The sequence below is a fragment of the Apium graveolens genome, chromosome 5, assembly GCF_009905375.1.
Source record: "Apium graveolens cultivar Ventura chromosome 5, ASM990537v1, whole genome shotgun sequence".
NCBI lineage: Eukaryota > Viridiplantae > Streptophyta > Magnoliopsida > Apiales > Apiaceae > Apium > Apium graveolens.
In genome coordinates this window covers 28008150-28020027 of record NC_133651.1, presented here as the reverse complement: position 1 = coordinate 28020027, position 11878 = coordinate 28008150, and the positions used below count along the sequence as shown (strand labels likewise).

At 35.2% G+C, this 11878-nt stretch overlaps 1 protein-coding gene across 3 annotated transcripts; it reads right to left on the bottom strand.

Moving 5' to 3' along the window:
- Positions 1-7152: 7152 nt before the first annotated feature.
- LOC141723741 (protein JOKA2-like) lies at positions 7153-11346 on the bottom strand. Of its 3 annotated transcripts, none has more exons than XM_074525624.1 (8): positions 11210-11346; positions 11047-11116; positions 8952-10135; positions 8761-8857; positions 8437-8691; positions 8173-8322; positions 7522-8079; positions 7153-7430 (listed from the first exon to the last, which is right to left on the bottom strand). In XM_074525624.1, the coding sequence occupies exons 2-7, from the start codon at positions 11068-11070 to the stop codon at positions 7531-7533; spliced, it is 2259 nt and encodes a 752-aa protein (XP_074381725.1). In that variant the 5' UTR covers positions 11071-11116; positions 11210-11346; the 3' UTR covers positions 7153-7430; positions 7522-7530. The 3 variants fall into 3 exon arrangements, with proteins under 3 accessions (XP_074381725.1, XP_074381727.1, XP_074381726.1); XM_074525626.1 differs by having other exon boundaries at positions 8437-8673; XM_074525625.1 differs by having other exon boundaries at positions 11232-11336.
- Positions 11347-11878: the final 532 nt, after the last annotated feature.

Sequence of the window (11878 nt, the reverse complement as noted above, 5' to 3'; positions counted from 1 at the left end):
ATAATTTTTGATAATACAAATTAATAATTATGTGGCCTAATTAACTTTCTTTTTCCTTTAGATAATTAAACATATCACTTAGTTTAGAGGTCTCCTGGAAGATTCATCTTACAAATTTTTCAGCTTCTAGGTAGAAAGATCATATTATACAGAAAAATAAGTGGAATGCAAGTGTTAGCCAACAACTACTTATCCACTTGGCCAAATAAAAAGGAAAAGAAAAGTTTTTCCATATTCAATCCAAATGAGTTGCAATGTTTCTGTGAGTTTGTAGTACATCGACAAACCGAGTCCACAGGGAAACGATTGCATTCCCATCGCCCTGAATACTCTATGCAACATAAATGAAAGTATGATCAGCAAAAGAAAAATAACTATGTAGTCTGAAAACATAATTGCATTGGATAATATTTACACAACTACTGCTTAAAAGGAGATATTAACCTTCAGTTAGGAACTCGATAATCCACATATTAATAGTCATACTCAAAAACATTAAAGAATGATATTGTAAAAACAGAGATAACAATGTTAATGTAGACTCTATTTTCTGGTATAGACTTAATCAACAAAAGAACAAAATATGTTCATCTACGTTTAAGTTGCAAACATAATTAAGATCTCTCCACTTCACCCTAAATAAACACCCATTTCCAATACTTAACAATAGGTGAAGAGGATCTATGGTGATATGGTGGCCACTGCCCTATCACTTTATTATTCTACCCTGTTATTATTGCATACTGCCTCGCAAAAAATCCATGTGAACTCATCTTGACAGTTTGCCATTCAAATCTATGCAATGAATTGTTCATCTGACAGGTAAAATAACCCTTACACGAATTTAAACTGGAAACCTGTCTGATAATACATGCAACTAGTTTGTTCATCTAACTGATCTTGCTTGAACAGAGAAAATGTCCTGGTTATGCAAGAGGTTGTCCGAAATCTGTTTGTTTTAGATATCATTACCTGGATTCTTACCTTTTCTCAGTGCCCTATCAATTTTAGTAATATTTTTCTCCTAAAATATTGAGTCATTGTCCATACTACATTTACTACCATCAATTTCTTGTTGGTTGTTGCCCTTCAATACTGAACTTGATACAAAGAAATCATGATGTTTCTGTTAGAATATGAAGATATGCAAAACAGACTACAGAGATGTAAACTAAAGAAAATAAAGAACACTGTTTTATAAAATGATTATATTGTGTAAAGTTAGTTATAAGAAATGAGTGATGAGCTTATATAGAGTACACAGAGCTAGTTGATTAATTCACATATTGACTAAAGTACCCTTAATATATATAACATCCCCCTCAAGTTGGACGTGGGAGAGAAAATGAGAACATCAAACTTGAAGATCAATATCGAAGTAGTAACAAGACCTTTGAATCCAGACACCAAGCTTGTATAAGACAGAAAAAAGGTAACCGCAAGCATATGAAAGCAACAGGTAAGGATATGGCAACAAAAGCCAAAGCAACAGTGCACAATGAGCATTAGCATAAGCACATAACGAACTCCACGTAAAACCACGTGGAGGCAACAAATGCACAACGGAGAACAAACCCACAAAGCGCAATAAATTCACTAAGGAGCATCAAACCCATAAAGGGCAGCAAACCCACACGGACACATACCATGTTTACAATAAGAATGGCAAGAAAAAAATACAACAATGCATTATGCATCCAAACCCACACTGGGAGAAGAAACCCATAATGGGCATAATGAACCCACAATGGGGCTTAGAATCATAAAAGACTTAAAACCTATAAAAAAAGGCTCGGGATATGAGTTTAGAGAATGTCACAACCAAAAATATTTGGAACAACCAACCCACAAAGAGGCACAAGCCAAAAAGGGTAAAAATTTGAAACGTGAAAAAATCATAACCAAGAAATACTTGGACAACATATCAGATGTAACAACAAGGCATTGAGGAAAGGTTTAAAATGTAGAATTTAGAGGAACATTTCAGAAAATGGAGAGCATAATTTAAAGTATAAATTTACTTTCTGAGTAAACATCAATCCTGGGCATTATAGCATGTGCCTAATCCTGTGAAAGTACAAACAAAACCAATTTTGTAGTAACCTGAACAATAACTCCATTCGTACAAACTTCTTCAATAGCATATTGTTGTACCACTAATCTTCAACACACAACAAGTTCAATCACACTTAGCTCTGATATGTACGCCGTGAAATTTAATTTTGTTAACCGGTAAGTTGAAGTAGAATCGAGAAATGAAAACTCGAAATTATTGGAGATTAATCAGTGACCAGAGATAGAGAAAACGATCCAAAATCACATCGCGAAGTTTGCAGTAGCAGTACTTGAACAATAACTTGATAGATTGAAGCTTTGATAAGAATAACGAACAAGCAGAGTGAAATCAAGTGCAAATGCGGAAGAATCGAGCTCATGGCTCTGATACCATGTTAGAATATGAAGATATGCAAAAGAGACAACAGAGATATAAAATAAAGAAAATAAAGAACATTGTATTTACAAAATGATTACATTGTGTAAAGTCAGTTATAAGAAATGAGTAATTAGCTTATTTAGAGTACACAAAGCTAGTTAATTAATTTACATATTGACTAAAGTACCCTTAATATATCTAACAGTTTCTCAATTAGAAATGAACATTAAGTAAAAAATAAAGAGGGTTGTAATCGGTGATCAAGTAATACATCCCATCAATAAGAATTGAAAATTACAAAAGTTCTTAAGAGATTTAGACATGACATTAATTTTGTCAGATCATTTTACAATTTTGTCTAAAACCAGAAGGTATTAAAGCCCATTTCCATGATCATGAGCTTACATCCTTTATAAAATTATGGTTAATACAGTAGTTCGACAACTATTCCATCAGTCATAAGAGTAAAAGAACATAACCATCTTGAATAACTAACAAACTGAAAACTTTAAATAATATAATAAAATCAATAATTATATGACAAATGTAATTATATACGCACCTGAATTATCTAGAAGGTTGCTAATTCTATTTCTTATTGAGTTGAGGGAGATCTTCTATTCATGACTATGACTGTTCACTCTCTAGATGCAAAGTCTGCTTAGCCAACTTATGTGCCGCAATATTAAATTCACGCTTGACATGTCGAATAGTTGCCCCGTGAAAACTTGACAATACCATTTTATTATCGGAGATGATGATACCTAGCTCATTACGGTACACATTCGAGTTATTCAAGGCTTGTACTATGGATAGTGAATCAGATTAGATAGTTTTGATCAACAAGCCAATATCTTTTGCCCAACATAGCCCCAGTAGTACTACTAGTGCTTCGGCGTATGATACTGATAGATTACCTTCTAGAGGCTTTGAGAGATTTGCTAGCATCCCAATCTTCCGTGTGTAAGGCGGAAGCCCCCTAAAAGACTTTTGTTTGCTGTAAAATTTACTGCTCCAAATCCGACCATATCCGTAAGTGTGAAAATTGATGCATCCACAAAATGTGTGAGATCGTTTAAATTTATTTCCGCTTGAACTCCATGAGTCAAATCTTCTCTTACGAATGTTCTGGTTTCTAAATCTTTTACATTCTTTATTTTCTCGTGATACGCAGATAATCATCACTTTATTTGTTTAGGAGTTATGGACAATTGAGCAAGAGTTCTCTTATTTCTTTCGGTTCATATACCCCACATGGTAATTAACACATCTTCAAGAAGTTCTTCTATTATTAGATTAGTAACATAGAGTAACACGCCTATGAGCGAGATTTCTTCTTTTGGTCTTACTAGGATAGGAAAATCAAAATGCACCCATACATCATATGCAAAAGGACACCAGAACACAGCATGTGCGTTTAAATCCTCACCAAATCCACATAATGGGCAATTGTTTTTGGTGGATATAATCCTTTTGTTGTGGGTAAGATTTCATGAAAACCTCTTCACCCAAAAATTAGAATTTTTCGGGGAATTTTAATTTCCCAAACGCTTTCCACCAATTTGGGAATTCTTCTGATGATGAAGATGGATTATTTATGTCAGCACTAATAGCTAGATTGTACTCACTTCTAATAGAGTTTTTAACGTCACTGGTATAGTGCCAGAGCCATGAATCTGCATGATCGAAAGGGCTAAGAGGAATTATTAGGATAAGTTGTGAGTCCAGGTTCAAAAAGCATTGTTGAATTAGCTCTCTATTCCACTTGGCTTGTTGTTGGATCAAATCAGATACTTTCATATCATCATTTAACCCTGGAGCAATCGGTAGAAAGGATGGTTGTCGAGGTAACCAAGGGTCTTTTGATGCATCGGTACTCCGTCCATATCCTATATGCCCTTATATATTCCTTTGATTAACAAGTTTTTACCCCAACAAATGCTTTTTCAAATAAAAGATGGGAAACTACCTTCTTTAGACTCTAAAAAACCTGAATTTGTGAAATATCTAGCTTGCAATACCCTCGATATAAGAGATGTTAGGTTTATTAATATTCTTCAAGCTTGATTAGCCAACAACGCTTGATTATGTTGAGTGAATTGTCTAAAACCGAATCCTCTTCACTTTTCGGTATACTCATCTTCTTTCATGTTCTCAAGTGAATTTTTCGTTTAAGTTGGGAAGATCCCTACCAATAGCATGCTAGCAATTTCTCTATTTCTTGACAATGTACTTCTGGTATCTTGAAACAATACATAAGTGTATGTAGGCATGGATTGGATTACGGCTTTCAAGAGAATTTCTTTGCCTCCTTGTGAGAATAGATTGGAGCTCCATAAGTGTAATTGTACCTATATCTTGTCATTTCCAGATCTAAACAATGCCTTTTTATTTGAGTCTCTCATCATTAACAATCCTAAATATGTTTCAATAGCACTAGTCATTTGCATATTCAGGTTGGATATGAATATCGAACGTAACTATCTTTGGTATTAGGGGAGAATAGAAGTAGAGATTTGTTATAGTTAATCATCTGCAAATAGAAGGAAAAAACATCAATCGACCTTTTAAAATAATGGGGTCCCTTACAGGTTAAAGGGGAACTTTGTTTTAATACTTAATTTGGTGTTAGAAATACAAACTCCATCGATATTATTTAAGTCTCAACATAATACTATTATAACTCTTCAAAATATTGCTATACATGTCCTCAGCAATCAGAGTATAGGGAGAATATATTTTGGATTGATTCTAGTGATCTCGTAGTTGCATTGAGAAAAAGCAAGTTGTCATCATCGAAAAACAAATGACTTATGAGAGGCGCAGTTCTTGCAATTTTTATTCCCACAATCTCTCCTCTACATTCCGTTTGTCTTAATAAGACCGAGAAATAAGCAACTTATAAGTTTGAATTTCCCAGGCTGAGAAATCCAAGCATGGGCCCATTTGGGTTCTTTAACAAATAAGCAACTTATAATTTGTAATTTGGGGAGAAATAAGCATCTGCTTTGCCCGACAAGAATTTAGCGGAGAGGATTTAAGTCGTTGGTCTTGGACAGGGGAGAGTACGGTGCGGTGCAGCTAGATTTTTCAAGAAAAATCAGTTGCGAAATCGGAGGTCTTCGGTTTTGAAAATATAAAATCGAAACCGCAACCGAGCCAACGGTTTCAGTTTCGATTTCAAAAATTCCAGTTACAATCGGCTCGGTTTCGGTTTTAAAACTGATAAAAAATAAATTGTTACAATTTTAATAAAAAGAGCTTGCTTATTTAGAAAAACCAATCCTATTATCCGAAATTTACATGAATCAAAAATAGATGACATGCTACAAAATTAATAGTCCGAAAACTAAAAAAATTGTCATTAAATAATCAATTTTCCTCCGTTGTTCTCTTCCATTCACCAAGTCCTGAATTAACAGGAAGTGGTATACCAACTGCATGCATAATTATAAACTGATAATATAGTTTACAGGAGGCAAGTAAGACATTTTAATTACATTAGTAGTTTATAGGAGGCAGGAGCTACCTCCAGACTCCAGGAGCCGCATCGAAAGACTCACTAATTTTTTAATTATATATTTATTTATTGTTATATATAATTAATATATCATATATATTTATAATATATATATTTATAATAATTAGTTCGGATTCTATTTTTTCGGTTCATTTTAACTCCAAAACCGAAACCGAGTTATTAGTAACGGTTCGGTTTTTCAGTTTCTCATTTTTAATTCGGTTCGGATTTAATCGGTTTGATTTTTATCGATTTTTACCGGTTTCGGCTCGATTCCGGTTTCGTTTCGATTTTTCTGTTAGGGCTATCATGCCAAAGACCTGTAAACAATTAGTCATACAACCAAATAGGGGGTAGACCGATTGGATTCGATAGAATATAGCAATACAACTTAATTAATTCAGGGTTTTAAAATTTCAAATCAAACAAAACCATTTTAATTTGTAACCCAAACTAATTTATAATATTTCGTTTTGAATCAGTTTGGTAAATATTCAAAACTAATATTAATAATCATAGAATAAAGTTGAAATTCTCAAACTCTAAACCACTTGAAAATAGTCACTTGAAAATAGTAAATATTACAGTTATCCATGTCAAATATTACTTAAACACATTCAAAAAAGAGTGATAATATAATAATTAGTCTTTAAATATATTTTATATATTGAACTCGATAAAAGAAAACAGTGAGGACTGTTATAAGTTACGGATTAATGAGCCTATCTACTAGTTAGGCCCGGACATATTCACATTTATAAGATTAATAGATTAATGTGTAAGTATATTTTTAATTACGCTGGATAGACCAATCTAAAAATATTGAAACTCATATTCAATCCAATTAAATCGGATTTTTTTGAAACTCATATCCGATCCAATTAAATCGGGTTAACATTTTTTCAACCCAAGTATATATAAAAAAATCAGTTTGAATCAACCGAAATAAGGTCAGTTCGGATCGGTTAGTCGGTTTGTGTACATCCGTACAACCAAACAGCCTGCGCCCTGCAGCATACCGCTCCATGTTTTGATACTTTCATAATTCTCAAATGGAAGGGCATGAGAATCCTACGTTTGGACGATAAATGGGTTCATGTTGTCTTTGGAGTAATCATGTCAATTACTTTCATGTTAACGTTACGTTGACATAAAATATTATATTCCGCACAAAAATATATGCATGCAGCGTTACGAATACCAGAACTAGGATTATAGTTTAATATTACCAAATCACTTCACGATTAAACACAAATATATAATTCTGCCATACACAGATAAAACAGTACTGAGATTACCAAAGACCAAAGTCTAACAAATTCACTCAGGTACATTTATTTATATAACTAAGGTCATGATAAACTGGTAACTCTAAAGTACGTACGCATCATTGTCCAGGAATAAGATCCATGACCACACGCTTCATACTCCCATTGTTCTTTATAAGCATTATGTTCACTGCTTTGTCTGAGAAACCTGTATGAGAGAGGGACCGGTGAGAGCAACGTATCGCAAGGAAACAATAGTAAAACAAATGATGGGGGCAAAGGCTTTCCAGTGAAATTACCATCTACTGCTACTCCATGAGAATAGGATCCCACACACACAGATCATTGAGCGTTCCTTCCAAATCATAATCATTGTTCCTCAAAAGCTTTTTGTTCAAATCAACCTGCTTAAAGCCCATCTCGTCGAGATCCTGCAAAAGGGTTTTCTCGACTTCATCCTTATCTTGTCCGACGCCTACCATCGAGTTAGGAACACCCGCATCTGAATATTGGGGAGCAGAAACTGGTTCAACTTTGGACAGGTCAACAGCTGGATACTGTACTGGCAAAGAAGCTTCAAGTAGAGCTGAATTTGATTTCGCTCCTGCACCTAACAGAGTACTGTCAGGTGGAAGACTAAACCCCTGGCCCCTATAAGGAGTATCGGCCATTTGTTCCATTATCGTCTTGCCATAATTTCCATAATTCTCAATGTTGAAAAGGCTATCTTGATAGACAGGGTTACCACGAACATTGTTGTCCTGGTAGTCCGTGATGACACCACCGCTAATAGGAGGCCATTTTAAAATTGAACCATGGACAGTTTTGCTGAATGGGTCCTTGAAAGAAGAATTGACCTGCAAGGACAAAGATCAGTAAAAATTTACCTTATTTGTTAACAGATTTTGAGTACAGGAGAATACTAGAATGTCCATGATGCAAAAAGTAACCTGGATGAGAACCCAAACACGTTGTCCAAATTTATGGCCCGATGGTGTGGACATCCTCCAATACGAGACATAACGACCAGGCTGTACTGGAGCAGTAAAATCAACTGCAATGTCAATTTCTTTGTCAACAGGAAACCCTTCAGCAGGAATCTGCACTCAGATAGTAAAAGGCAGCACATATTAACAAATTCATCTACATGGTCGGAATTATACATTAGAGAATGCAGAGAACTCTAAAGATATTAAAACATCATAGATCCAAACCTTTAAGTCGCAAGAAATTGTCTTGCTGAACAAATTTCCCCCAATCCACACAAAATGTGTCCCATGAGGCCAGACAACACTACCATTGTTCTTCATCCGCCAAATCTTTGTAAATTGGGTGGAAGGTGTTATAATAGTTCCATCCAAGATATTACTAACATCTAATATGAAGCAACTATCTAGTTTAGAATGATCTGCAGGAAACGTTGTTTGACGTCCCAAGCAATATTGCTGCATCTGGAAACAACATGACATCTATAAAACAGAATGTTGTGTGTAATCTCTGTGAGGAAAAAACTGAACAATAAAATTATATTGACTTACAGGATCCTTGTAAATCATTGGATGGTCCATTCTAATGTATTCAGCCTCAATTCCTATATCAGCAAAGCATATGCTACACAAATCAAAATCCTCCTTCCTGCAAGAAACAGCTATTGTTTAGCAAAAACTGTCGAGATAATTCAAGATCAATATCACGCAAAAAATATTAACTAAATAAAAAAATTCCTTACACTTTAGATTTAAAACGGGGTCCACTTATTGGATGGATGCCACAGCCATCACATCGAACGCCACTGTGGAAGATATTGCTGATACCATTACTGGGGTTGTAACTCCTTTTGAATGGGTCTGTGCAACCAGGATGCTGACTTTTATTCACAGATGAGAAATTTGAAAAAGATGATTCAGCCCCAGTCCAGGGTTCACTGTACCACCCCTGACGAGGTTCAACTGATTTCACAGCCTCTATCTTATGACCATATCGAGCATCTTTTGAGATTTGAGGGCGGACAACTTGGTTCCCCCACCGGAGGGATTCAATTGACTTCTTAGCTCCCATCTTATGACCAAATTGGGCATTGTTTCCAGCCTTGCTCCCTTCAGATGAACCAGTATTTCGATTTCCCCATTTATCATGAAGACGAAAGTTATCACCTTTATCTTGCTTGCCACCACCAGTACCATTTAATGTGTCGGAAGTTGTTTTTGCAGACAAAGTTGAAGGCTTATCCTTGACATTTTCCATGTCAGTAGCTTTCATAACAAAGTTCTCAGAGAAACCAGATTGCTTATCTTGTTCTGTGTTGTTGCTTTTCTTTTCAGGAACTTGTGTGTTCATGACAGCTACAGAACTGTTTGTATCCTTAATCACTGTTGCATCATTAAAACTTTCTAAAGGTCCACCTTTTGCACCAGATACAGAAACCTCTTTCAGATAGGAAAGACCCATCTTTGCTAACGAATCAAGAAGATCGGCATACCCTGATGAAGAGCTAATATCGAATCCCAACTCAGTTGACAATTTCAAAATGGTTTCACGAACAGTATCTGGGAGAGAGTTCAGTACGTCAGAAGCACTAGTGCTCTTAACTTGCAACGGAATCTGAACTTCAGGCTCTCTCACAGGGGTTACATTTCCACTTGATTTAGTATGAGATCTAGCAGTCTTTTTCGTATTCAATTTCACCGTTATCCTCAGAGGATTCAGGGACTGCCTCACGATATCATTAAGATCTTCTTCATCAGCAAGTGTCACCACATCTTTATCTTCATCAATGTATGTCAAAACAAGTTCAGAACCAACAGGAAAGCTATAAAGAGAATGGACTTTCTCTCTAAGTGCATTCATGTCAAGATCGAGCTTCCCATCAACAATTTGTGAACTGAAGCGCCTAAGCGTTTCACCGTATTGAACCTGTCCAATACATCAAATTGTGTTTTAAGCAATAAGAATCCACATACAAAGTTACCCCACAAATTTCCCTTTTTGCTAATTAAACACACTCAAACACCCATCTCGTCTTTGACAAGGTTCGAACCCTCGAAATCTTGTAAAGGGAGCGAAGGAGATCCCCGACAATAAACTTACACTTGGAAAGAGAACTAACTTTACTTGAATATTAAAAAAAGTATAACATACACATATGTTATATAATCAAGGGCATAAACTTGCATATTGCATTTAAAAATATAATCACACATACATAACTCCAAGAGTAAATAGACACAAACAGCATCTTAAACTTCAGTACCCAAATAACCATAAGTTCTGGAAACTTAAAAATACACTCTTGCTGAATGCAGACAAATGAGTACTGAACAATTCAATTACCTTTTACAAACAATTAGCAAGATTATAGACACACACATACTTTTATGACATTACACATTTCATAAACTTTTTGCAAACAATTTAAAAGGAAACATAGGGAAATACAAAAAGTAAGAAATACAAGGTAAAAATCGAAGCCTCATACATGTATACGTATTTTCGTGTGTATGTAAATTTGTTTTCCATCATCACAGAAAAATTACACTCCCTTCCGAAACTTTTAAGAAAACATTATTAAGGAAAAACATAGAAAATTACAAACAAAATTTAAGAGGTAAAAATCAAACCTTCATAAAAATATACATATTGTGTGCAGTCCTTTCGAGGATCTCGAAGAAATTACACAATTCATAAACATTTAGCAAACAAATTAAAGGTGATTACAAGTAAAAGTTAAAAAAAAAAACTTTAAGCATACATACATATTTTGTGTGTGTGTAAATCAATGAGATATACAAAAAAAGGGAAAGAAAAAAGGAGGGTAAAGATGGAACCTTTATGACAATGAAAGTCGCCATAGCCTAGAGTGAATGCAAGCAGCTTGAACCTTGACAATTGAGAACCCTAAAACACACACACAGAGAGAGAGGGGGAGAGAGGTTAGTAATTGAAACCCTGAAAACATAAAAAGGGGCGAGAGAGAGAGAGAGATGATACGTTGGAGAAAGAGGAGAGTTACACGTGTACTGCCAGTGAGCCAGGACACACTTTGCCTAAACTGGAGTACTTGTTGTCATATGAAGCGGAGAGTGAAGAAAGTGTTCGGGTCTATTTAGCCTTCCTTCTGTGTTGTACTCCCGTCTAGGCGTGTAAATGAATAAAATTGTATTTACTCGAACTTCACTAGTAAAATATTCGAATTCGTCTCAAAATTAATCGATCCGAGCTCGAGATCGAGTCTTTCAAATTTTTAATCGAGCCGAGCTCGAGATCGAGCCTTTCAAATTTTTAACCGAGCCGAGCTCGAGTTTCAAATTATTCGGCTTGTAAGGTTCGCGAGCCTTATCGAACCTCTATTATTTTTAATTTTTTAATTATAAATATAACTTTATGTAAATATTTAATATTTATTATATATTATTTATTTATATCGAGTCGAACTCGAGGCGAATTTGAGCCAAACTCGAGCCCAACTCGAGTCGAACCGATCATATTTCGAATTTTTTGTTAATATTTAGTAAATTAATTTGAGTTTTCGAGCCGAACTCGAGCCTAACGAACATTTTACGAGCCGAGCTTCGAACTTGAAATTAAAGACTCGATTGAGCTCGACCTCGAGCCCGAACTATTTTAATCGAACTCGAGCCGAGACTGGCAGTATTCGGC

Bases quoted from the DNA above. Each gene is read 5' to 3' on its own strand.
- LOC141723741 (XM_074525624.1), bottom strand. From the start codon at position 11,070: ATGGCGACTTTCATTGTCATAAAG. The intron at 10,136-11,046 runs GTTCCATCTTTA...TGTATTGGACAG, and splicing joins CGACTTTCATTGTCATAAAG to GTTCAATACGGTGAAACGCT. The intron at 8,080-8,172 runs GTTACTTTTTGC...TTGTCCTTGCAG, and splicing joins GTGTTTGGGTTCTCATCCAG to GTCAATTCTTCTTTCAAGGA.